This window comes from Takifugu rubripes, chromosome 22 (assembly GCF_901000725.2).
Source record: "Takifugu rubripes chromosome 22, fTakRub1.2, whole genome shotgun sequence".
NCBI lineage: Eukaryota > Metazoa > Chordata > Actinopteri > Tetraodontiformes > Tetraodontidae > Takifugu > Takifugu rubripes.
In genome coordinates, this window is record NC_042306.1 from 5438301 (window position 1) to 5464165 (window position 25865).

Here is a 25865-nt window from a genome sequence, read left to right on the forward strand (position 1 = left end):
GCGCCCTGAACTGAATTTGGTGGTGATTAATTGTTTTACAAGCGCCTGACAATCAAAAGTGGAAGAGGTGAGGCCCATGTAAGGCTTTAAAACTATCAATATGATTTTTGAATCAATTAGAAAATGATGATGTGTAGCACCACCCACCTGCATCTGTTTTGTTCATTTTTCTTTCAGTTATTAATCAAGTTCTTGCTGGAAAGACCGAGAACTACCTCTGGATCCCCCACTGACAAGATAAAAACCAAAAGTGTAAATAAACGTATTTATCAGAAAATTCCATTTACTTGTTTGGTTGTTGGCCTATAACCCAAGCCACAAAAAACAACAAATTTACTTCATATAGAACCAATGCCCTTCTGAGAAAAGAAGATAAATATCACAGTGTGCCACCTAAGGAACACTGAAACATTTATGCAACTCTCTCACACACACGCGCGCGCGCACACACACACACACACACACACAGTAGGCGCAGATGTGGGAACACGTGGTTTCTCGGAGCAGCCCTGGGGGGCGCGACACCTCCTCTCACGTTAAGATTCCTGCACTTTTTCCACTCTTCCAGTCCCGGCTGCGGGTACCAGAGGAGTGCTGAGCTGGGCAGCGACACCCCCTCACCTCTGCATCACCACCCCCAAATCCACCAGACAAAGACACCCACCACACACACCGGCTCTTCCATTCAACATACCCCTCCTGCATCCCAGCTGGACCTTTACGCACCGCCGTTTACCTGCGCAACAGGAGATAATTCTACAGTTTGAAAAGTCACGGATGGAGCTCTGACTCGTTACTCGCTGCTCCTGAACAGCTGGATCCCGGGATCGGCGCTGATCGGGGGGGTCACCGAGATGATGTGGCTGTAACTTCAGAAGAGTTCCGTTAAATGGTAGCTTGCTTTAAGCCACGATGAAAGGTAGGACGTTTTGGTAAAAAAAAAATAATTACCTTTATTTTTCACCTTTATTGCCTTTATTTTCCTGGGAGGAATGTGTGGACTCGCGTCGCACATGTGGTTCCAATTAAAGCACGGGATACTTTTGCATTGTCGGCTGTTGTTCATCAAACATTAACCCACAACGCACAGCAGTCCTAAATGCACAACAGCTCCGCTGCAATAGTTGCGTTTGTGTTATTAATTCGGGCCCCATTTGAGGTTTTCAGTTTTGCACAGAAGCAAATATTAAGTGGCCGTGCATCAGGAGCACAGACGCCTGTTCCATGGAGCAGAAACATGTCATGTCATGAGGCTGTTCCTTGCAAAGTTTCTCTGTATATGTGCACTCCTACACGTGGACTGGCGACATGAACACTGCGCACATCATCCTCAATCACCCAGGAGTGCCCAAATCCAGTCCTCGAGGCCTTTATCCTATCCAGGTTTTCTGTCCTCCCAGACAGAAAACGCTTCCTCCAAGGAACATGGGGTTCCAGGTGAAAGCCATGTCTCCCTAGTAGGACAGAAAACCTGGCTCGTCCATAGCCCTCTAGGATTTCCCCTCCAGACCTTCACAGACACTTGACATGCCTTATTTCCTCTCTGAGATCATCCCGCGCCTGAAATTTTACCTCAAATTGCTTAGAAATACCATGCAGGTTGATGATGAGGTTTAAAGTTTTTGGGTAGTATTTGTCATGCTCCATTCTGAAAATCACGTTTCCAGCCTGTAGATTTTCACCACAAATATTTCCTCAGTTTCATTACTGACATGTTCGTCTGTGACTGACAGCCACTGCTGCTGTTTCACCCACACCTTCACTTTGTTTTTTATACTCATTGATGAAAACCTTGTGTTTCTGTTCCTTGAGATGCTAGAGTTTTCTATTTATGCTCATCATGGAAAAATGCACCAGAATTTTAAAAAGTAAATGTTTTGAAATTGGGGTAAAAACCCTACTGTGTTGTCCCAGTAAAAGGGATGACTAGAATGGGAAATAACATTAGCTGAGGGAGATGGAGCATCTTTCTTGGTCAAACATCAAAGGTTTTTCAGAGATTGGCTGTAGTTGACGGTGACTCAGGAACAAAACATGTTCTGTGTCCTTCTGGTTGTTTGAGAACTGGAACATGTTGGTGCTTTCCAAACAGGATTCTAACAGATTGCAAAAGTTCATTCTTGTCTTTGGAAAGTGTAGCTTGCTTTAAGCATGTATATTTGGAGCTTATAGCACTTTAAATAGCATGAAAGTTGTCCTGAGTTTGAAGAGTGGCCCAGCACGTGTGTATCCTTTATTACAGCTGTGAAGTGTGTTTACCATGACGACAGTCAAATCTTTTACTTCTCTTCTTCCCCAGACGATTTTGCTGATGAAGAGGAGGTGCAGTCTTTTGGTTATAAGAGGTTTGGTGAGTATTAAACTCTCATCTTGTGAGAGTATTTTTATTGAATAAGCAGAAGCACAGACCCTGAAGATGTTGTGAAAAGAATCGTTTCTTGCTTGTCTTGGCTGTTATGCACACACACTGATCACAGGGGTCAAAGGGCCACATCTCATTTTCCAGAAGCACTGCTACTGTTTTCGTTTCTGTGTGGTGGGATTACAGTAAAAAAGAAAAAAAAGGAAAAATGGGTAATAACACCGTCCTGGGTGTTCCTGTCCGTCCGTCTTTTAGAAATCCATCTCCACATCACTCTGGTCAAAACCCCAAAGATCTAGTTCAAAACAGCCTCTTGATTTCCTCCAGCAACACCTGAGTTCGAGATTCACATTTCTGCACCACTTATCGGGAAAGAGGAGTCAGAACCACAGGCCAGATGTTGGAGGCTCTGTGGCTCTGTGTAAGAAGCCAAAAAATGTTGTGCAGAAATCTAACCACAATCATTTCCTCTCTAAGCGTTTACACCGAAATATGCAGATGATATCGCATGTCGGTAAATTTATTGTTACTGCACAAAATACTGGAATCTGCAGTTTTTTCCACCCACCACTGTTATGTATATCCAACATCTGGAGTTAATTATATTATTTTCCAGCTTCAGAATCAAAGTATCTCACATAGTCAGATCAGTCTACACCACGCTGCTTGTGCATTACCTTGACATCTAAAAAAAACCCTACCATGCACATTACTCGAGGCTAGTGAGGCTAGCTGACAGCCTTAGTGTGATAAAGCTCCTGTTGATTAATTACAGCTTTCTCTTTTTCCCCGTCCCAGAGCACAGATCAAGTTTCAGCACTGCAGGGTAAAATTTAGCATCAGTGTACATGTGTGAGTAGGGATGAGGGGAAATTGTGAAGCCCTTCTTAAAACCAAAATAAGATTCTTGGTAATTTGGTGGCTGAAAAGTGTAGTCATTTGCTTTTATGTGTGTGAGGAGTTTTTAGTGTTTAGTCTGTGTTCAGGCACAGTCCAATGTCAAATGCGCGAAGGTTCTCTTCCTGCAGGCCTGCACGAGTTCCACACTTGAGTACATGAAAACAGAGGCTAGACTGAGTTTTTAGTTTGGTCTGACTTGTATTTAAAATACTGAGACTTCCAAGGAGGTGTGGCGCGTTGTTTTACTGCCACCTGCCACTAGAGGGAGATCAAAATGTTTCAGTCTTTGTTTTGGGGAGCTGTTAAATCAGCCATCTGTGGCTCTTTCTCAGACATATACTCTCTACAATAGTTCCATTATTCTGTTTCCTGTGTCTGTGCTGAAGGTTTATTTAACATAAACGTATGCGGCAGAGGCAGTGGGCTCGATAGCCTCCTACGCTCACAGTGTGCTGTGTCAGCAGTATTCCAAGGAAAGAGGGAAGGAGGAATGGAAAAGAGAAAAGTACAACCTCAACTGCAGATGCATCTAGTTTTCATTCATGTATTTTACAACCATATTCCTTATTTGTGTTTTACCTTTCTAATTTTACTAGGCTGCTTTTGCCTTTAAGATGACATGCGAGTTGACTTTTGTCCGCAGTTTTATTTTCAGGCAAAAAGTAGGTTTCCTGAATTCCAGACTTATTTTGGGAGCAAAGCAGCAAGAGGTTTTAATTTACAGGGACTTTATTAGCTGACACGAATGTTTCAGAATGGCGGCCCTTTACTTACTACCTCCTGCTCCAGGGCACATCGGCATTCTTTGTTCTGTTGTCCTCATCAGTGAGCGCAAACTTATGTTTTCAATAAAGGATGCAGCAAGTTGGAGGGAAAGAGGCTGGGAAACTTCAGCAGCAGGTAACAAAAGGAAGACAGAGAGAGATTACAGTGAGTTCCAGGTTGTCCAACGTCAAAGGCTCAGGTTTTGTTGGCTGGTTTAGAGGGACGAAGACCCAGTGACAAGCGGAGGGAATACAGCCCAGACGGGACACAAATCACACCGTCAGACAGAGGTCAGCTGCAGGGCATCTGAACCGGATGATGCAGGCAGGAAAATTGTAGACTCAGCCTTCAGAAAAGTTATCCAGCCGAGACTGATGCAGGGTTTGTTTAAAAGAAGTTATACATAAAGACTAAATTAAATCGTTGATATGGTCCGTTATGATGTTTCAATTCTTGGTATTCTGCAGCGAAATTGAGATGTGGATGACTCTGCTGGACCCCACCCTGCCTGTGACTTTCATACATGAAATGAATCGTCCATCATCTCATCCTATTTAATTTACCTTAATTGAAAGGTACATGAAGATTCTGAGCAACTCAATGCCTCTATTTCATTTGTTGTGTTTGACACATTTTGCCTGTTAATGGCACAATTTTATACACAGATCTTCTATCTCTTGGTGTTTATGTATGCATGTATAGAGACAGTGGTGTTTCTCAGGGGTTTTAGTTGGGTTTGTTGAACTGCCATTAAAATAAAATCACTTTTAACACTTGCTGGAACATTCCGTGACAGAAGGCATCTGCTGAAATGCTGGCTGGAATGCCACGTGTCCTTCCAGATTAGTCCATGATAGTAATGACCCTGCAGCCAGCCGTCATTGACCGGGTGTCTTCCTTCACATATTACTGTAGATGTTTACTAAGCTCTTCATGCTCTGCAGGGTTGGAATTGCCACAACAATAACACTGTCTGGATAAAGAAGTTCCACATGTGACTATTATTGTTACATATTTCACCTCCCCAGAACAACATCAGAATGCCTGAATGAAAGCATCTGTATTTTTCTTGATTCTGGGCTGTGACTCTTGTTGCCGTGCTGTGTGTGCTGCCGTGATTATGTCGGCGCCACGCCAGGACCAGCTTTTTCATGCCAGACGCCCACTGTATCCATCTGAATGGCTGCAGAGGAGGAAATGACTGCAATGCCGCGATCGCCCCCAAAGCACTGTCGGCACCATGAAAATTAGCAGGATTGGGAGTTCATCTATTTCAATTATAGTCAGAATAGTTTATAAAACTATTGGGATCATATATCTTTAGATAAAATTTGATGTTTGAGTCCACCCCAAAGGATTGTCGGCACCATGAAAATTAGCAGGATTGGGAGTTCAGCTTTTTCAATTATAATCAGAATAGTTTATAAAACTTTTGGGATCATATATCTTTAGATAAAATTTGATGTTTGAGTCCAGATGATCCCATTATCCTCTCCATAATTTCTAGGATGGCAGGAATATGCACTATCTTGATGATATTGTGTTCAATGACACCTGACGACACTTTGCTTTATCCACAACTCTTCAGTGAACAGCTTTGAGCTGGCAGACAGATATTCATTGCCCTCTCTGTGGTTAACCTCTTCCCACACAAGTTAAGCCAGATTTGACAGACCAGCTCATTCCGACTGTGTGGTTGTTTTGGGGCCTTGGAGCAGTAAAGCGAAATGACGGCCATCAAGTGTCTAGCTGATGATGATTTGCTGATTCAGTAGCGGAGTAATTCTGCTGCCCAGCAGGTGTGACCACAAGCAAAACCAAACAGCACAGGTGGTTCACAGACAGTCATTCATTCCGAGCATTTTTACAGCTTTTATCTGGCCGGTTGGAACATTTTGAATCTGATGCTCGAGTTTATAGTGTCACGTGTACCTAATGAAACACCCAAATCTTAACATTTCAGGACCAAAATATAAGCAGGAGGAGCCAAGGGGCGTTGTGTTTTTGTTAGGATCGGACTCAGACAGAACTCGGAAAACAGATACAAAAACCAGGAACAGTTCAAGGGTTTAATCACAACCCAGGTTTGGATCCTGATGAACCAATGCAAAAAGTAACCAAATATAAACCTTGAGCAGGGGAAAGGGCTAAAAATAGTACAAAGAGGGCATGAATGAGGCACAGGTATAAGGCTGAGGGTATAAGGTCAAAGGCAGAGTGAATTGAAGATGAAAGAATGGAGAGAGAGAGAGAGAGAAACAGAGAACGAGAGAGCCTAAACAGACTAAACATCAAACTGGTACAACCCTCCACTTGTCTTCAGGACTCAAAGGATAATTTATGGTGTTGAGGAATTATTTTTTCTAAATACATAGACTTGAACGATGCACCCTTGATTCAACAGGCTGTTTTTCCCTTATGAATATTCTGTATTTCATTTGATTTTACAATTTTCCAGATGCTTGAAAGCTGAACTCAGTATCCGTACTGGGTATATAATTATAAGTATAAATTGTTTTTAAAACCTTAGTATTGGATTTATTCCATTATGGCTCCAAGGTTGGATTTTATTTTCTTTGTTTATCTGTAATTATGTAAGCATATGGTGTTGCTGACAGTCCCCACTGCTTCCGGATTTAATTTAGAACTGGGATATAAACAGCATTCATTGGAAGTTCTGACAAGAAAGACACAACAATCCTCTTTAATTAGAAAGTCTTCATCCAAACCTTTTTTCTCCACACGATGGCCAACTGTCCCACCATGTCTCCAGTCAACCAAAACAGAGGGGAGTGAAATTGTACCCACTTTAATGTGGTTACCTCCAAAAACATCAATCTTTTAATGCATACATATGCATAAGGAAATAAACTGTTTGTCCAACAGTCCAGGGAATATTCATCTTTAATTCCAAAATTCTGTCTGCTAGGTCATATTAGACTAACCTGGCATTCTATGTTCCAGACCCCATTTCAAAACTATTCAATTCCAGTATCTACAAATCTCATCCTCCATAGTGAGACCCTGAGGTTCCTCAGATGGTTTTGGATATGAAAAGCTCAGCAAAAAACATTCCGATAATCCCTGCCAAAACAAGTCCAACACAGTGGCCTGCGTCGATGGGTCAAGCACACTAGAACCTGTCCATGGAGATCATAATTTACAACCAATTTGTCAAAGCAGGTCCTCTTTTAACTGACTACAGATTAGATGACAAAACCAGATCCAGGCAACTGCTTTACTCGATCCAGACGTCCATTTAATAAGCCGTCAAGCAATTAGGTCCACATGTAGCTTTTATTGCTAAAAGAAAATGCATAAACATAAATTTTCTCATAACCCAGGGTTCCTGTTGACCTTGTTCATGAAAAGTCAGCCTCTTATATTTTAACTGTGCAGCAAAAATAAAGAGACACGCAAAGCTCATCTTCAATTATTCATCTTATCTTGCATATCAGCAGAATGGAAAATGTTGCTGACAGTTTTTAATAGCCCTGTCTTTTTTACACTTATTCAGATGATTTTTTTTTTTTAATGTGTCTGCAAGAGGCCTGATCTGATTGGTCATCTGGAATAGCTTAATAGTGATACGAGTATTTGGATCAAATTGCTTCCATCACAATTTTGATTTAAAATTTCAAAATTTCAAACCTTTAAAATCCTATCAAATTCGAGAAGAAAAAAAAATATAATTGTGAGACGACACTAATGGGGAAAGGATTCACAAAGAAAGGTTTGTTATGGCTGGGAGACATTTTGTAGTTTTAGTAGATTACAAAATAAACTAAACTGAACTGAACTGAACTGAACTGAACTGAACTGAACTGAACTGAACACCTCTGCTTCTACTTCAGATGTCTTGGTCCCACAGTGTTGGGACATACAGACATCTGTGGTAGATTCTCTTTATATTCTCTTTAGCCTCGTCAGCTTTGGCCAACAGCTATGCGTGCAATTCTTACCTCATTAATCATGAAAAGGAACCAGGTACCATTGATGGTATTTCTTATAAAATAAAAAAAATGTCAGGACTCGCCGACTAAAGGGGAAAGTCAATCTAAACAAATTTGTCAGTGTTCAGCATGGAGGGATGATATATCAAATGTTTGGAGGCTTCCTTTAAATTGGGCTCTGCAGTAACAAGCTCCAGATGTTCTAGTGGACGCATGGCCCAGTTTAAAGTGTAATAAAGCCGTTAGTGCTGAGATTTAAAAAAAAAAAACCAACAATAAACAACAAACAAGTCAGATATACTGGGCTAGCTCAGCAATTCACCATAATGCTTTAGTAATTTGTCTCATTGGTCACTACCCCTGCTGGAGAGTGTTTTTTTAGAGAGCGTTAACATTCCAGTTGGCAGCTGTTAATGCTGGAGTGGCTATGACCCCCCCCCCCCCCCCCCCCCCCCCCCCCCCCCGCCCAAGGACACCTTTGTTAGCACCACCTTCTTATGGTCTCAAAATGAATTTCATTATTCATTTAAAAAAGTTATTTGAGCGTGGGTTTTTGCAGCAGCAGCAGCAGTCATCTCCTCATCTCTGTTTTTCTACTTTTGACAACTATTTGACAATATAGGAGAAAAACATGGGTTCCCTCTGGAGATGGAAGACACCTGTTTGTGAGGCTACTGGGTTTTAGCTTGAGCTCTTAGTCAGCGGCCAAATAAAACAAAATATGATGTACCGGTAAAGTCAGCCCCGTGGTCACTGCCTGGCTGCTAGAACACAGTATTAAGTCTGTCCAGACGCTTCACACACCAAAAGCACTCATCCACACAGACTCTCTTTGTGTTGCTATGGGATTTTCCAGTGCCAGCAGAGAGACTGGCTATGCAGACCAGTTGAATGTCAGGGAGTCTCGGTGGCATAAAGGAACGTGTGTTGAAAATTTAGGCTTTTTTTGTTTGTTTGTTTTTTCCTAATTCCAAATGGTCCAAATGACATACAGCTGTTTTACAGACAGAAAACTGGACCATCCCCATCCCACTCCCAGCCCTGAATACGCCAGAATGGGTCAATTCTCACATGTAGCTTTCCGCAGAAATATGACTGGACAGGGGTTGTGTGTGACTACGAGAACTGATGTTCTCAAGAGTAACTGGTCACAGATTGGAATTTCCTGGAATGGATTTTGTTGTGAATAAAAGCAGAAATATTACTGGGAATCTTCTGGGGTTAGTTTTTACTGTGGGGTGGGGGGTGTGGGGGGGGTATTTTTTACTGTGATGAAAGTTTTTCTGATTCACTCAAATGTTTTTATCTTTTGGTCATACATGCAAGAAAACATTAAAAGATTAAATATCCATTTTCCTGCCCCAACAATGCTCCAATGCTCCACTCTCTACCTTCACATTTCATGTGGTGCTAACAGGCCTGAAATGAGAATATTCTGGAATTGAGCCACATGTGAGATGCAGCTACTTGGCAACTGCTTCTTTAGGCTGTTTTATAAAAGATATTTCTTAAATCCCACATTTTATACCTCTGCCTACTGCATTTACAAAATACTTTAGTACAGATAAGCAGTGGTAATTCAGTGGAGTTATGTTGAGTTTCACTGTATAACATTACCAAACATTTGCTAACACAGAATACAGCATACAGCTGAAGGAAATGAGCCATTATTTCATTCTACCTTTTAATTGGAAAATGCAATTTGAAGAGCTGAGATTATGAGAATTCCTCTTTTTAAATGCCTGCATCTTTCCTTGGTTTCTCAATACTTCCACAGGAAGCTTGTTGATAAGGAAATCCTCGCTGCTAGCCATGTATCGAGTCTACAGAAGCTCAATTAGCTGAGCAGTGTGTTTTCCACATGTCTCAGTTGGCACTGAAGGTGGTGTCAGCAACAGTAGCTACTTGGAACCAAGATATTCCTATTCTAGTAGGGCAGGTAAAAGCACAATTGCGGTGCTATGATTTTTAAGTATTTTTGCGATCGTCTCCCCTTTTTATTTTAATTTGAAACAATACTTCTCTGTAATGGCATTAAGGCAACATGCTGAAATATTTGCATTTTAGAGCACCGTCTTTTGAGTATAGTGGAAATGTGTGAATATTGCGGATGTATCATCAGGGGCCGTAATTGTGAAGTTTATCCTGTGGCTCACTTTATCAGAAATAGAGTCTCTAGGAATGAACCTCAGTATCGAGGTAGCTTTTAGTCCTGACAGCTAATTAGTTTACCATCGCAGACGTCGATTTTTCCCATGAAGTGGGGAAAAAAGCCCTAGCTTTTGATTTGTTCCACACTGTGGTCCCAAGGGGATTAAGAGTTTTCCACCTCTGCCACCTCACTCACTCTGGAGGAGTTATTTACAGGCCATCCATTAAAGTTTTCAGATGCTGTTAATGAAGTCTCAGTCAATGCTTTATGTTACACTATGTGTTATATTAAAGTGGCTCCTTACTCTCGCTTCATACCTCTGCTGGCTTTGCTGAGGCATCAGTTTCCATAGTTACTGAGGTTTTGGTTCATGCAGGGACAGTGAGACACAATTTGAGCTGATGACCAACGCACAGGTAACATCTTATGGTCCATTTTGTGTTATGGAAGCGTGCGAGCCCTAAGACCATTGAGATTGTTTACATGTTGAACAAGTGTTCAAGGCCAAGAGAGTTGGGGGATGGGGGGTGCAGGCAAGGACAACATCCATGTCTGAATCCTAAGCTGGGCCCCTTTGAAGCAGTCAGACATGCTGTTTGCACAGATGTGTGAGTCCATAGCAGAGAGGCCAATCTTCTTGTACCTCCCCCTTGTGACAACCCTCCCCCCCCTCCCACGCGCCCCAGGCAGGGAAGTCTTTTGGAGCTGCACTATCAGTCCCATCACGGGTGTCTTAATAGTTACTAGGGGAAGAGGTCAAATATCTGTCTGCCTGGGGGCGAATTGTAGCTTCCTTAAATGGAAAAAAAATCATTCGAAAGCCCCCAAAATGTGTTTGAATAACCTCAAATACTCATTGTAGCGTCCATAACAATGATTTAGATCAGTTAAATGATATTCCAACCTGAGAGACCTGTTTATTAATGCTGAACTAAGGGTGATAGGGCAATAAAAATTGCCAAAGAAAATCACTGATCACTGCGGCCGCTATCATACTTGGACTATTGATTAACCCCCCCCCTTCCTTCCCTCACTGTCTCAACGAAGCCATGTAAATGTCATCCTTATGGCTTCCAGCATGGTCACATGATGTTATTAGTTTCCAGGAAGCAGCATTGAATCAGCGAGGGTCAGGACCACAGATGACCAAAACTGTTTCTTCACCTTTGTTTGGTTTGTCTGGTGATGAGGAATGATGTAGAACTGGGCTGTTGTTATGGTTTTGTTTTACCGTCATATGGTCAACACATGTGCACTGTATTTGAGGTTTCAGGCTGGCTGTCCCTGCTTAAGATCGACTGATGAAAGGCACATTATGTCCTGTTTCAGACACACACAGACACTAAATTTGCCTATGAAATAATTCTTAAAATGTAAACACATTTATGAATGAAAATATTTGCTTTTTTTATGTCAGTGTCTTCTATCATTCACTCAGAAGATTAGCTGCTTTGCCTAATCACAGTATTACTCTGATCTGTTTTGTGTTGCAGGAATTCAGGAAGGCACAGAATGCACCAAGTGTAAAAATGATTGGGCGCTGAGGGTGGCCATTGCCCTGCTGTATGTGCTCTGCACCCTCCTCACCATCGCTGTGGCTGTCCTGGGATACAAAGGTGGGTGACACTTTTAGTGCATGCTTTTATTGTCAGTATCAATCAAATGTGCAATGAAATTTGTCACCCAGATGGACAGTCAGCCCTGAACAACTGTAACTGTTTTGTTATGGGATGTGGGATGTGTTCGTGAAAAGTCCAACAGGGAAATTTTCCTCAAAGTAGACTCAAGGTCTTCAGGAAGTTTCACGCTGACTGTGGCCTTTTGCTGCCTTTAACCTTCAGTGTTGGGCATCTTGTAATTAACTTGTCTTCATCTTGTGCCTCCAACAGCATGCAGAGTTGAGAAAAAATGAGAACAAATATTCCTGCTGTCTTTTTAGAAGGATCTGACAAAATTATAGTTTTAGAATGTTGAAATATTTTATTCTTTTTGTATAACTTTAATAGTGTTCATATTATCATAAAGGAATACATGACATTACTGGGTGCACTTTGTGTATTGTGCACATCCACCTGGCAGCTTTGTGGCCCTCTATAAATAGTTATTACACTGCAAATAAGAGAAGGAATAGGAAAAAACAGCTGAGTTTGCATTCCTGGAGTCGGAAAGAATTCACTGTTCATTTTATGATCCGAATCAGTCGGGATTGTTTTGAAATTCCAGCTATGTTTCCGTGTGAACATGTGATTTAGATGGCTGCTCAGCTCTAATGTCTACCAGATGACCATGCAGAGCTTAAAGGGCCTAACAACCAGGAGATGATTTGATGGCTTGGTGGATGTTTGTTGTCTTGTGAACTACAGGTTACCTTACAAAAGGCTGCAACTGTCCAAGTTATTTCCCAAATGAACAGTAGCTTTTGGGCCCCACCACCACCAAAACAACCAACGGCCTTATATGTTTGCACTAAGCTGTTTGCACTCAGTGTAGCATCTCCTTCTGCAGCATCAATCATTAATCTGCTCAGCCTTCTGTTGGGTAACTGTCTAATTCAAGCTCCAACAGTAAACCTTTACTCAAATTAGCAGCCTTATGTAACCTATCATGGCTTTTCAACACAAGATCATGGGGGTGGGGAGTGGAGGGGGTAAGAATGTATGTTGAGAGGACTTTTGGCTTCAAAATAATTGACTGGAGTTCTGTTTTGAAGACGGTTTCACCTCTTATCCAAGAGTTCTCTTCTACCTGAATGGATGACAACAGTCATTTGTCCGTGTTGTCATGGAGGCCTGGATAAATACAACAGCGGAACAGTTTTTACCCAAATACACGCTATTGTTTGGTGTTTCTGTCACTTCTGGAATGATGAGTGCGAATGTTCTGGAGGCATTCCAATACAGTATTTAGACACCCACACTACAAAATAAAAGCAAGCAGCTGCGGAGGAGTGGAGATCAACTCTTGCAGATGTGAGGAAGAGGAGAAGAGAGAATGAAGGTTTCGAGATCGCTTATTCACTTGGATTTATTTATTTTGACTTATTTATTTATTCTGTGCAGTTGCCTCGTCATGAAAAACTGTTCAACCTGTTCAACATTCTATTATTTGGATTTGCTTTAACCGGAGAGATTGAAACAACGCTAGCAGCCTCTAGTGGCATAAATTAATATTACATTTTGATATTGTGCTCGTTTATTGTATTATGAAGGTCATTGTGTTTTACTTATTTATACTGTATTGGTTTATACCCATTATAATGTCATGTCACCAACCAGTGGTCCAGAGGATGGACAATGTCACAGAGGGAATGCAGAACTATGGAGGCAAGATTAATGCTGTTGAGACAGACTTAAAGAAACTGGGTAAATCTCCTTTCACAGAATATGATGTTGAATGGTGAATTTACCTACACTGGCTTTGAAATTTGTGTTTTTGAAAAGTGCTTATTTTAAATCTCCCAGATGACCAGGCTGGAGTCAAGTCAGTTAATGCCACAAATGAAATCGAGACTTTTAGGTCAGATCTGGAGACCTTGCAAAACCAGCTGAATGGCATCACCCTAAGGGTCACCAAAGACAGAGACATACTGCACAATCTTCAGAACACTGGTGAGGACATGAGAAACAGTCATGTCTCTGTTCAGAGTTTTCTGGAGAGCAATGCCGCCTCACTGCGTGGGGTCAACCAGACACTGGCCTCCTACAGCAGCGTAATTAACAAACTCCAGACAGACACAGCACGGCTCCAGTCTGAGATACAAGATCAGGTCAGACTACAGAGCCAGAAACAAGTGAGCATCAGTGCACTGAACATCACACAGTCCCAGCAGAGAAATGTGCTTAGCACGCTGCAGAAGACGGTAGAGGACACAAGCCAGGCAGTGCAGAAGCTCAGGAATGAATATCAGAAACTGCAGCAGACAGCCAGGCAGAACTTGGCTGACAAAGAATGGCTAAAAGAAAAGGTCCAAAACCTACAGGTAATGGCAGCAAATAACTCAGCCTTGATCAGATCCAATGGAGAAGTGCTTGATTCCTTGGGGTCTCAGCTCAGTCTGCTAGTCAACCAGATCCAGAACACCTCCGTCCTCACTGAGGGACTTGATCGGAGCCTGCGTGAACTGATGGACCACCAGAGAGACCACGATAACCTCACATCATCAAGGTTTGATGACATGGAAGTGAGATTAGACAGACACGAGTATGACATGGATCGTGTTACTGGGAACATGAGCTTCTCCACGCAGGTCTTGGGTAAAATTACCTCTGACCTGAACAGCCTGAGGTCCTGCGCGGAGACTGTGATGAGACATTCGGACCTGTTGCTGGGACTGAACACCAGTTTCACAGAGATCCAGGATGACAATAAAGACCTGCATACCCAGCAGGACCTGCTAACTGCCCGGCTGGACACAGAGGTCAGAAGCCTCTCGATGGTGATGGAGGAGATGAAGTTGGTGGACAGCAAACACTCACAGCTCATCACCAACTTCACCATCCTGCAGGGTAAGTGCAGAACACACGCAGAACAGTTGAACCCACAACCTCTTTGCTATGTGGCAGCTCTGATCTCTGCACTATGTTAACCGACATGCAATAATGCTTTTAATAATTATATTTAAGGTCCCCCAGGTCCAAGAGGTCCAAAGGGTGACAAAGGTTTCCAGGGACCAGTGGGACAGATGGGCCAAAGGGGTGAGAAAGGAGACAAAGGTTTGTTTGGGCCAGCTGGAGCTAAAGGAGAAAAAGGTCCTCTTGGACCATCAGGTTCACCAGGACCAAAAGGTGCATCAGGGCCACCGGGTTTTCCAGGATCAAAAGGTTCAAGAGGTGTTGTAGGCCGACCTGGAATTCCTGGTGAAAAGGGGGACCCGGGTCTTCCAGGACTTCCTGGTAGAGATGGACATACAGGTTTACCAGGACCAATGGGAGCACAGGGGTTCAGAGGACCAGAAGGACCTGCAGGAATAGATGGACCACGAGGTCTTCCTGGACCTATTGGTCTTCCTGGTCCTCCAGGGCTTCCAGGTATACCTGCACCCCATCCTGTTCCCACATCTCAGGCACCAAAGCCCACAAAGCCATCAACGCCATTAGCACAACAAACAGGCTCAGTGACTCAGAAGGTCCAGCTTCCTGCTGCCACAACTCCAGCACCCGGTGAGTTCCACCAACCCAGCACTTGAAGAGAGAATCCAAACACACTCTATTGAAGACCTAATTATTCCACCTGGAACTTCTTCCAGGTTGTCCCCTTGGGTTCAGACGGTTCAGGGACAGCTGTTATTACTTCTCATCTGGACCTCAGAGAATGAACTTTGAGGAGTCGCTTCAGTTCTGCACCAACGCGTCGTCCCACATGCTGATTATCAACAACTATGAGGAGCAGGTGAATAAAGACAAGTTTCATCCTTCCATTTCATTTGATTTCACATGATCTGACATTTCATTCGCAGTAACTTCACATTCCATATCGTCTGCCGTGCTCTTCTCTCTGCAGCAATTTGTAAGAAACGCAATTGCAGGAAAAGGTTATTTCTGGCTGGGACTTACTGACAAAGAGGCGGAAAATGTCTGGAAATGGGTGGATGGCTCCATGCCTGCGTACACGTGAGTCATCATCCATTAAGTCACAGAATTCAAATGTCACCGGATGTGAGCCAGTCCCCTTTACGTTGTCGCTCTCAGAAATTGGAAACCTGGCCAGCCTGACAACTGGACCCACGGCCATGAAGAAGGCGAGGACTGCGCTGGCCTCATCCACAATGCTCACTGGAACGATTTCTACTGCACTGACCGCATCGGCTTCATCTGTGAACATGCCGCTGACGGTCAGTAATTTCGGAATGTCTGCAGAATTTCAAGAATAAACAGATAAATAAATGAATAATACACACATCATATGTGGTTTAACCACTCTTTTATTGTTAAGCAGAGAATTATTGTGCAAAAGCAAAAAAAAAGCCAGAATTTTGTACCTTACAACCTCAAGTTTATGTGCAGGTGTCATTTTGTGGCAAATTTCATTGCAAGAAAAGGTCAAATATATGATCCTATATGACCTTTTATCCCAGCCCAATAGCATCAGTGGAGAACGGAAGATGTGACGATGATGAAGGGCATGAGGAGGAGCTTGGAGCCTGTTGAGGACTCAGAAACTCGGACTTCCCCTAAAGGCACTTTTCTCTTGCAGAATGTGGACAGACGTAGTCCACCATAGAGAGACAGAGCATGAGAATGAGGCCATTTAATCTGGACGATACTCAATCATTATTCTCTACAGCCGGTGTTGTGCAGGCATATCTGTCTATGATATTTCCTAATTCGACAAAGATGTGAGCTGAGTCATCATTCTGAAATGACGCTGGGACCTTAAGCATACATGTTTTTGGTTTTTTGATAAACTGCTGGGTATTGGTTTTAATGTTTGAAACATCAGTAAATAATTTGTAATTTTTGTTGAATTATGGGAAAAACATTGTTTGAAAGGTGATACATTTAAGACGTGCATAATCATTTTGTTAATGTTGAATTTTGTTAAAGGGATTTCAATAAATGTTTATATCCTGACTCATTATAATGTTATCCAACTTACCGGGTTCAACTTGTACTGGCAGATAAATAAACAGTTTTACAAAAGAAACTACTTTTCACATTTCTCTCAATTTTCTGTCCATGCTAGTTTTGAATGCCTTTCCTTGACCTCCCCCTCTCTATCCATCTCCAGGTATCTCTGACTTCATAGCTGTGCACTGACTTGCTGACCGCTGACCCACTCAGCTATTGTACTGATAGCATGTTGTAAATGTACTTCCATGATCTCTGCCTATTCTCTCCCTGTCCTCCTCCTCCCCTTCTCCTCTCTCTCTACCCAGCCGGCCATCAGCAGGAGCAGGAGGTTTATTTTATTTAGAGTCCAAAATCACAAATGCTTGGCTCGGAGGGCTTTACAAACTGCACAGTTGTGACATCCTCTACCCTTAGAACTTCTAACTAGGTCAGGAAAAAAATTAAACCCTTTTAGGGGAAAAAGAAGAGCCACAGATGAGGGATCCCTCTCACGTGGATGGACAGATATGCAATAGATGCCACATGTACAGAGTGCATTGACATTAAACTCAGCAATATACAGTGTACAGAAAAGAAATCCAAGGGCCCAGGTGCATTTTGCATGCCTTCATGTGCAGAAGTGGCCCACTCATCCTTCAGGTCTTGGTGGACCCTATCCAAGATCAGCAAAACTTAAGGAAAACAAGGGCAGTAATATGTGTGTTTAAGTGACATACATTTTTCATTTTGGGGAGGGTAGGCCAGAGAGGTGCAGGTGTATTATAGAATCACCCAGCAATCTGGGCCTATAGCAACAGAACAATGCATTTCTGTGTTCACCATAATTATAGGCCTTATCAAAAAGGAATGTTTTAAGTTGTGTTTTAGATAATGACACCGCGTCTGCCTCCCAGATCCAGACTGAAACCTGGTTCCCCAACATTTTGAAACACTAGGAACTTCAAGTAAACCTGTGTCTTGAGAGCGCAGCAATCTGTTGGATGACAAATGGTGAGTTCATTTAAATAACAGGCAGCTTGACTTACTAAAGGCAGTAGTTTCATTACTTTTAAAATTACAAGTCTAGTATTGTACTTAATAATTGACGAAGGACAGTTTGAATGTGACAAGATGTCAGATCCTAAGTACCATATTGTTCTTCCTGTACAGTTTTAAATGCCTGTTATATTGACAGTTACCACATCCATTTTCACCAGTCTCCTTTCACCAGTACAGTCTGTTGATCTACTGTAGGGGTCAATGCGATGACACAATATCACATGGTCACTGTCACCTGACAATGACATGCTTTTTTTAATTGTTTTAAAAAAAAAAAAAAGTTGCTTATTTCCCCGCAGATTTCAGACAGTACAGTCGCACAAGCAGAGAGCCTGTCCGTGTTTGTCAGAATTCCGTCCGTCCGTCCGTCCACCGCAGCGGGGACATCTGCGCCTATTACCCAGAATGCCTCGTTTGTTGCCGTCTCGCGGAGGAATGACTGTGTAGATTCGGCTTTGGCATTCGCGGACATGTCATCACGATGCACTTTTATTTGAAAAAATAAGAGACAGGGGGGAAATAGAATCACAGGGGAAGGTGAGATTCGTAGCTGCCTACACCCTAGCAATGCCTCTCTTCGCGACAAACCCATTTGACCAAGATGTTGGTGAGTTATCGCGACTGGAGGCTACTTTAGCAAGCTAGCTAAACTAGCTTCAGTCATTCAGCTTTGTTTGTGTTTTCCAAATGTCTCTATTCTCGATCCTTGTGTGCAGCACCGTGGTAACATTATCTGGGGACCCTTTACACAAACAAAATCTACATTTTTTATTTGATTTAAAAGCATTTGGTGTATTTAGAACACATTGGCTAACTAGCTTGGGGGTATTTTATTAAAGCTAGCTGCAGCTATTGTGATATTTACATCAACATGCTGACTTGTAAAGAAGCGGCGATAGATAATAACACAAAAACATAGTTACGGGTGGGGTTTTATGTACATGTAGGTCATTTGTTCAGGTCAATTATCGCCCAAATTCTCTAATTCAAAGTAGCGAGCTAAACCTTATCGTTGCCTTCTTTCATCCATCGAATATGTCAAAATGTTGACGTTGCTAGGAGTGAAATATGACAGGATAGCATCCAAAACCTAAACCACTTTATGTTCTTTCTTTCCCGTTTTTTTTCCTGTTATCGTACAGTCCCTGGTCAAAGTGCACAAATACCTCATAAGGCAATACTACGTAACTAGGACACACGATTAGTAAAGGCAAGATGTTAAAGCGAATTAATTATGTATGATGTTCATGTGCAAATGTAATGTGTTAATATTTAATGAAGAATATGTTGTATTCCTCTTTATTGTTGTTTATATACTTTCAGTTGCTGCCGATTAAAGAAATTATAACATATTCTCAGTCAAATAAATCAATGGGCAGAGGTAATGGTTTGTACTCATTAAATCGATGATGGTAGAATGTAGAAAGGTCAATATAAGGGGTAAATAAATCAATATCTCAGGTAAATGTCCAAAGCAACCAGTTATGAAGAGTACAATCTTTCCTATGGGCAGTGCTTTTTGCAGGAATTGCCGATATTTGTCTTTCTGTGGTTGATCTGACAAATAGATAAGAGGGGCAAAGAATGAAATGTGCTGTAAACAGCATGTAACCAAACTGTGAGTATCTTCCAGCATTCATGCTATTTCTCTGTTGACGTGCACTCTCTCACTCTTCTGGGTCCTGCAGAGAAAGCGACCAGTGAGATGAACACAGCCGAGGACTGGGGCCTCATCCTGGACATATGTGATAAGATTGGGCAGTCACGCTCTGGGTAGGTTCACCATATTTAAAACAACCAAAAAAAACAGGCACTAAAATATTTATTGTGTCTGTAAATAATCCTGAGTTTCAAGACCAACATAGCAAACTGTTCGGTTAGCTCCGTTCTTTTAGCTCTTTTTAATTAATACAATTTTGCTCCAGCCCTAAAGAATGTCTTCGCTCGATCATGAGACGAGTAAACCACAAGGATCCCCATGTGGCCATGCAGGCCCTGACGGTAAGCAGAACCCAAACTAATATGAGTCTTGATGGAGGTCTTGTATAATCTTATGTTGTGCCCTGAAATAACCCATAAAATATAAGTTCTTCCCACATGCACAGCTGTGTTGTGTCTAATGAAGCATTTATACCAACATGTTCACAGCTCTTGGGGGCTTGTGTCTCAAACTGTGGGAAGATATTCCATTTGGAGGTGTGTTCCAGGGAGTTTGCCAGCGAAGTCAGTAACGTCTTAAACAAGGTAAATGATGCCATTTTGTTCCCACAAGGCTTGTGTCCTGCTACAATCTGCTTTTACTGATATATATATATATATATGTATATATATATGTATATACGGTATATATATATGTATATATATATATATATGTATATATATATATATATATATGTGTGTGTGTGTGTGTATATATATATATATGTGTGTGTGTATATATATATGTATATGTATATATATATGTATATATATATGTATATATGTATATATGTGTATATATATATGTATATATATGTATATGTATATATATATATGTATATATATGTATGTGTATGTATATATATATATGTATATATATGTGTGTGTATGTATATATATATGTATATATATATGTATATATATATATATATATATATATATGTATGTATATATGCATATATGTGTGTATATATATGTATGTATATATGCATATATGTGTATATATATATATATATATATGTGTGTGTATATGTATGTCTTTTTTTCAACGATTATCTCCAGGGTCACCCCAAAGTGTGTGAGAAGCTGAAAGCCCTGATGGTGGAGTGGGCGGAGGATTTTCGCAATGACCCCCAGCTCAGTCTGATCTCGGCCATGATCAAGAATTTGCGTGAACAGGGTGTAACTTTCCCTGCTGTGGGATCGCAGGTGGGTTTGCATGTGACCTGTTACATCACTGCACTGTACTAACATCAGTATTGGACTGCCTGAAGCCTCGTTTATGCAGAAATCTTTTTATTTTTTTTATAAGTGCCTCTTTCAGATGGAAACATTTTTCAAACAAACAAGTGCTGTTTACATAGGAATGTACAAAATTTTAAAACACAATGCAGTTTCCACGCTAGGTCACTCGTTGGGACGCAATAACATGCGAAACATGGCCAGAATTGGCCAAAAACGGGGTCTGATTGTATAAACGCCAGTGTTGTTAGCATCAGATAGCTCAAAAAATCTTAGAAATCCATTTGAAATTAACGTTGTTTTTAGTTAAAAAATCAGACCTTGACATTTCCTCATTGCTGTTTCTTCACATCAGTAAGCGATAACATTTATTTCATCAAGGCTGCAGAGCAGGCCAAAGCAAGCCCGGCTTTAGTGGCAAAGGATCCTTCTACCTCAACCAACAAAAAAGAGGAGGAAGATTTGGCCAAAGGTAAAGCGTTTTTGTCCATGTGGTTTGTTGTTTTCATCACCAAAATCAAATCATGAGTCTACAGCTGTTGGCTATCATAATTATTATCTTGTGTTTTTACTTTTCTCGTGTCTACGGGCATAGCTATCGAGCTCTCGCTGAAGGAGCAGCGTCAGCAGCCACAGACCTCCCTGTCCAGCCTCTACCCCAGCACCTCCAGCCTGCTTTCCTCGCACAAGTCCGATGGCAGGAAAGTCCGCGCCATCTATGACTTTGAAGCCGCTGAGGATAACGAGCTCACTTTCAAGTCAGGAGAGATCATCACCATCTTGGACGACAGGTGACTTTAAATTTCACCCTTCGATCATGGGTAGATGTAAATATTTATACTAGTAAATATTTATACTTTAGACGGTGCTGGATAGAAACACTGATGGAGGAGGAGAGAGATGATGTGTGTTTCTATTCATCTGCTCTTTTCTGAAAATTTTCTTTCCATTTCAGTGACCCAAACTGGTGGAAAGGCGAAACGTATCAAGGTGTTGGACTGTTTCCCTCCAACTTTGTCACAGCAGATCTCACTGCAGAGCCTGAGATGAGTGAGTATGCTCACATATACACACAGACACACACAAATTCATTACCAACTTATACACCTTAGCAACATTTGCTAATGTATATTGTAGAATATTGAACAAGAGGTTTGAGGGGGGAAAAAAAAAAGAGAACAGGGTTGGTTTAGTAGAAACAAATGGTGGAGTAAACTTCAACAACACTTAAGTGTGGGATGGGCTGGTGACCCGTTAAGGGTGTATTACTACCTCTTCCCAGTGACCTGTGAGATAGTCATCAGCACTCCCAGTGAGTTTAATCATGAATAATGTGATGTTCATAATTTAACTGGGTTTGTTAGTGTTATGGATTTAAATCTGTTGCTGCTTTATCTGCTCTTTCTTTGGAATTTACAGTAAAACCAGAGAAAAAGACTGTACAGTTCAGTGAGGATGTCAAGGTGGAGACCATAGAGCCTGAACAAGAACCTGTGTTTATCGATGAGGTATTGTCCTTTTCTAATTTTTCAGAAAACACATTTGTGTGTATATAAATATATATATATATTTAAAAAAAAAAATCTAGACAGACAGATCTAGATAGACAGAGAGATCATTTGAAATACGGTCGGTATCAGCCCAATACCGATCCCTAATCAATTTATGTACACACACCCTTTCAGGACAAAATGGACCAGCTGCTTCAGATGATCCAAAGTGCAGATCCCACAGACAACCAGTCCGACAGTGTTGAGTTACTCCAGTTAGAAGGTAAAGAAATGCATTCATCCTCTGATCAGCTGACACCAAGTCATGGTGTCCTCTATTTTCCTCCGTGACCCCATCATGTTGTGTTTTTGATCCCACCAGGTTCCTGCAATCAGATGGGCCCCCTCATTGACCAGAAGTTGGAGGACATCGACAGGTACGTCCTGTTGCGTGAACGCGAGGAAGCTGTCAGACCTCAGGTATTTAATGCGTTGCTGGTGATGGACGTGTGCAGGAAGCACTCGGAGCTGTCGGAGCTGAACGTGAAGGTGATGGAGGCTCTGTCTCTGTATGCCAAGCTGATGAACGAAGACCCGGTCTATGCCATGTACGCCAAGCTGCAGAGCCAGCAATATTACATGCAGCAACCTGGCAGCGCAACACAACCGGTACAGACCAATGCTCATACAAGACATTTTATACAATTACATATCAAAAGTGTAGGTCCACATTGAACTTTGTCCTGGTTCCTGTTCAGTGTTTGGTAGAATATTGGTAGATTGTCCTTTAGAGCAGCATTAATTTAATATGTTCAGGACATTTTTGGTACCTATAGATTTAGAGAAAGATTTAAAAAAAAAAAAAAAAAAAATACTGTCAGGATTTAGTCTGTTTCACATTTTCCTATTTTTATCAGTAATCTTCATCAGCTACTCTGTCCGCAGGTGTACCCAGGTCAGCCCACATCAGGGTCGTACGCCATGAGTGGCACCGCCGTGCAGGGTTATGTCCCCATGGAACAGCTTCCCGCTGCACCTCCTATTCCTGGTCAGCCAGCCCCAGGGTGAGATTGACTCACTAGCTCCCCTTTACAGTCACACCAGAGAAGCGGGAGTGCAACTTTGACACAAGTCTCTGGGTTTTTTATATTTTTATTTTTGCCCTTTTTGCCTTTCAGAGATAAGAACAAAGATTCCCTCTTATGCTGGTATTGTAACATCTCTTTGCTCTTCTCTACAGCGATGTTCATATGTACATAGGCCAGCCGCCAGTCTACGCTGGCGCTCCAGGAAACATGGCTCCAGCTGATGTTCAGTCCTACCAGAACCCCAGCGGTGCTTCTGGTGCCGTCTCCGGTACAACTCCATCAGGCATGACTCAGATGGCCAACTACAGTGCCCCCTGTGGCACGAGCACAGCACCTTCTTCAGATGCCCCACAGGCCCCCTACTCGGAGAAAGCCTTACTATAGGGCCCCCTACAAAACCTTCACTAGACCTGTTCAGATAGAGCTTATAGATCATTTCTTATTTTAATGATTAGATTTATTATTACATGGAAGAAAATTTCTGATACAGCAGTGTCTAAATAATTCTAAATAATTATTGACATCAGAGGTAGAAATGATCAAACCACTACACTCAAACTCCGAACAAAACTTTTAGGGACTGTATTTAATAAGTTATTATTCTGTATCAACACATCACTCAGATGTGAAGACTCTGAGGAACATTTCAGTTGCACTTCATCAGTTTTTTCCCTTCATTTTAAAGACTGATCTCTGAAATTTAAATCTCCTAGCAGTGATTCCTTTTCATGATGGGACAACTGAATGAACAATTAATATAATAGTTGTTTCCTTTTATTTTCTGATTCTGTACTTCTGTTCAAAAAACAAACCTCATTTTAGAGGAAGTTCCTTGTCAATATTTAGCTGAACAAGCAGACTTCAAAGTAAATATGAATTTATTTACTATTAAACTACAGTGTTAGTATCATCTTATGGCATAATCAGTTAATAATAGAATTTAATAGAAGATATTTATGTTTTAGAGTAAAATCCACATTTTCCAGAAAACTCCCAATAAGATTGACAAGTTACAATTTTATAGTATGTAAGCAAAGCTAAAACAATAGTCTCGAGGAATCGGCATCTACTGTATATACATGTTGACATTTGATTGAGTGTAAAACCGTCACAGACCCTCCACACTAACTAACGTGCACACATCATACTCAGGCACAGTACCGGCATGTGTGCACAAACTAATAACTATTGTTATAACAGTTGTTCAACATACTCTCAGTCCAATGTAAGTGACAACATGCTAACATAGAGGTGAACTCAAGCAGCATCCTCGAAAACTCAAAAATGGGATCTAGAAAAGAGCCGTTTTGAGAAGCTACAGCACCCTTGTTAAGACACTTTTTAAGTTAAAGCTGCACGTGTAAATAAACTACTAATCTAGCAATGGAGCTGCGTGATGACCTCATGGGAGAGCTGTCAGTCAGCACCGCCCCTGACTCCTCCCCACAAATTAAAGGCGTAAAAGCCAAAGATGACAAAAAAACCTATCAAACCACAAACACAATATACTGTTCCTGACTCCTTCCTTCAGAGCATTTTCTTTTTAAAAGGTCTGTCACTGCTCAGCATCTGTGCTAACAGGCTTCAGACCAGGCTTATGATGCCCACAGTGTCTTCAAACTGTTTTTTATTTTTCTTCCAGTGGTGCAAAACACATTTTTGGTAGTACATTTTTTTAATTAATGTTTTGATGATTGCTATTCTATTTGAAAGCGCAGCAGTGCAGGATGTATGTATTCAATGAAGGAGTGTGGGCTACTCTGCCCACCTTAGTAGTATATATAAATGGCTAAACGAGAACGTGGACGTTTCTCTCCGTGTTTGGCACGTTCTTGTTGTTCTGTAGAGATAATGTGAAAAACACAACCAACCTCCCGCTGCATTTCAGGCCTGTCCGAACACTAAAATCCTCAAAGTCCCTCTAGACTACCAGCTCTCCATTCACCTCTTTGACAAGTGTCAGTAAGCCAGTTGCAGCAACTCGTTGAGGCTTTTCTGATCAGTTGCGTGTTAAAGCTCACCTTTTCCATCGGTTTAGAATCAGTGAGAATGAGCTACAGAACAAGTTGGTAAAAGTAACAAAGGATTAACGAAACAGATTTTTCCATCTGTGCAGATTTGATCTTACATCTGTTCCCCTCATCGCCATTTTGTGCTGGTTTTTGGGTTCATGTTTGGCTCGTTTTTTTCATCCTATTAAATTCAAAAACCAAAACAAGTCCTGTTTTGTCAGAACTGCCTCCTTTATGAAAGACAAATGGTGTTAATCAAAGTGGAGCAAATTAGTGAGTATTCTGGGACTGAAAAAAGCCAGTTGATTTTCATCCAGTTGGAACATCTCGTTGCACGGCTCCAGCCGGATGTGACTTTATTGCACAGGATTGAGATGCTGCCTGATGTTTTTTTGTTTTTTTTTAATGTAATAAACATCATCATTGTAAAGTTTCTGTCCAATATTGTGCTGTTTGTACGTATTCTTTTAATTATACTTATGGATTGGGATTCACAATAAATATAGGCCAAATGTACAGGTTGAAATGAAATACAGGCTTGTTTTTGGGCATTGTAGTTACAGTTTAAAGTTGCCTTTTTTGCAGGTCTTTCAAGG

The 25865-nt window shown here is 41.5% G+C and overlaps 2 protein-coding genes across 3 annotated transcripts; both read left to right on the plus strand.

Annotated features, from left to right (window-relative positions):
• The first annotated feature begins 520 nt into the window (after positions 1–520).
• On the plus strand, positions 521–16774 carry colec12 (collectin sub-family member 12). Of its 2 annotated transcripts, none has more exons than XM_011616282.2 (10): positions 521–919; positions 2300–2350; positions 11626–11748; positions 13408–13494; positions 13573–14637; positions 14755–15291; positions 15378–15520; positions 15632–15741; positions 15820–15962; positions 16206–16774. In XM_011616282.2, exons 1-10 carry the CDS (start codon positions 913–915, stop codon positions 16211–16213), a joined length of 2274 nt encoding a protein of 757 aa, XP_011614584.1. In that variant the 5' UTR covers positions 521–912; the 3' UTR covers positions 16214–16774. The 2 variants fall into 2 exon arrangements, with proteins under 2 accessions (XP_011614584.1, XP_011614585.1); XM_011616283.2 differs by having other exon boundaries at positions 527–919; positions 13594–14637.
• A 1287-nt stretch (positions 16775–18061) lies between these two features.
• Positions 18062–25699, plus strand: stam (signal transducing adaptor molecule (SH3 domain and ITAM motif) 1). The gene is made up of 14 exons (XM_003975469.3): positions 18062–18346; positions 19428–19512; positions 19665–19740; positions 19888–19983; positions 20500–20646; positions 21061–21151; positions 21275–21470; positions 21635–21729; positions 22099–22187; positions 22365–22452; positions 22552–22606; positions 22685–22838; positions 23115–23233; positions 23410–25699. Exons 1-14 carry the CDS (start codon positions 18307–18309, stop codon positions 23639–23641), a joined length of 1563 nt encoding a protein of 520 aa, XP_003975518.1. The 5' UTR covers positions 18062–18306; the 3' UTR covers positions 23642–25699.
• Positions 25700–25865: the final 166 nt, after the last annotated feature.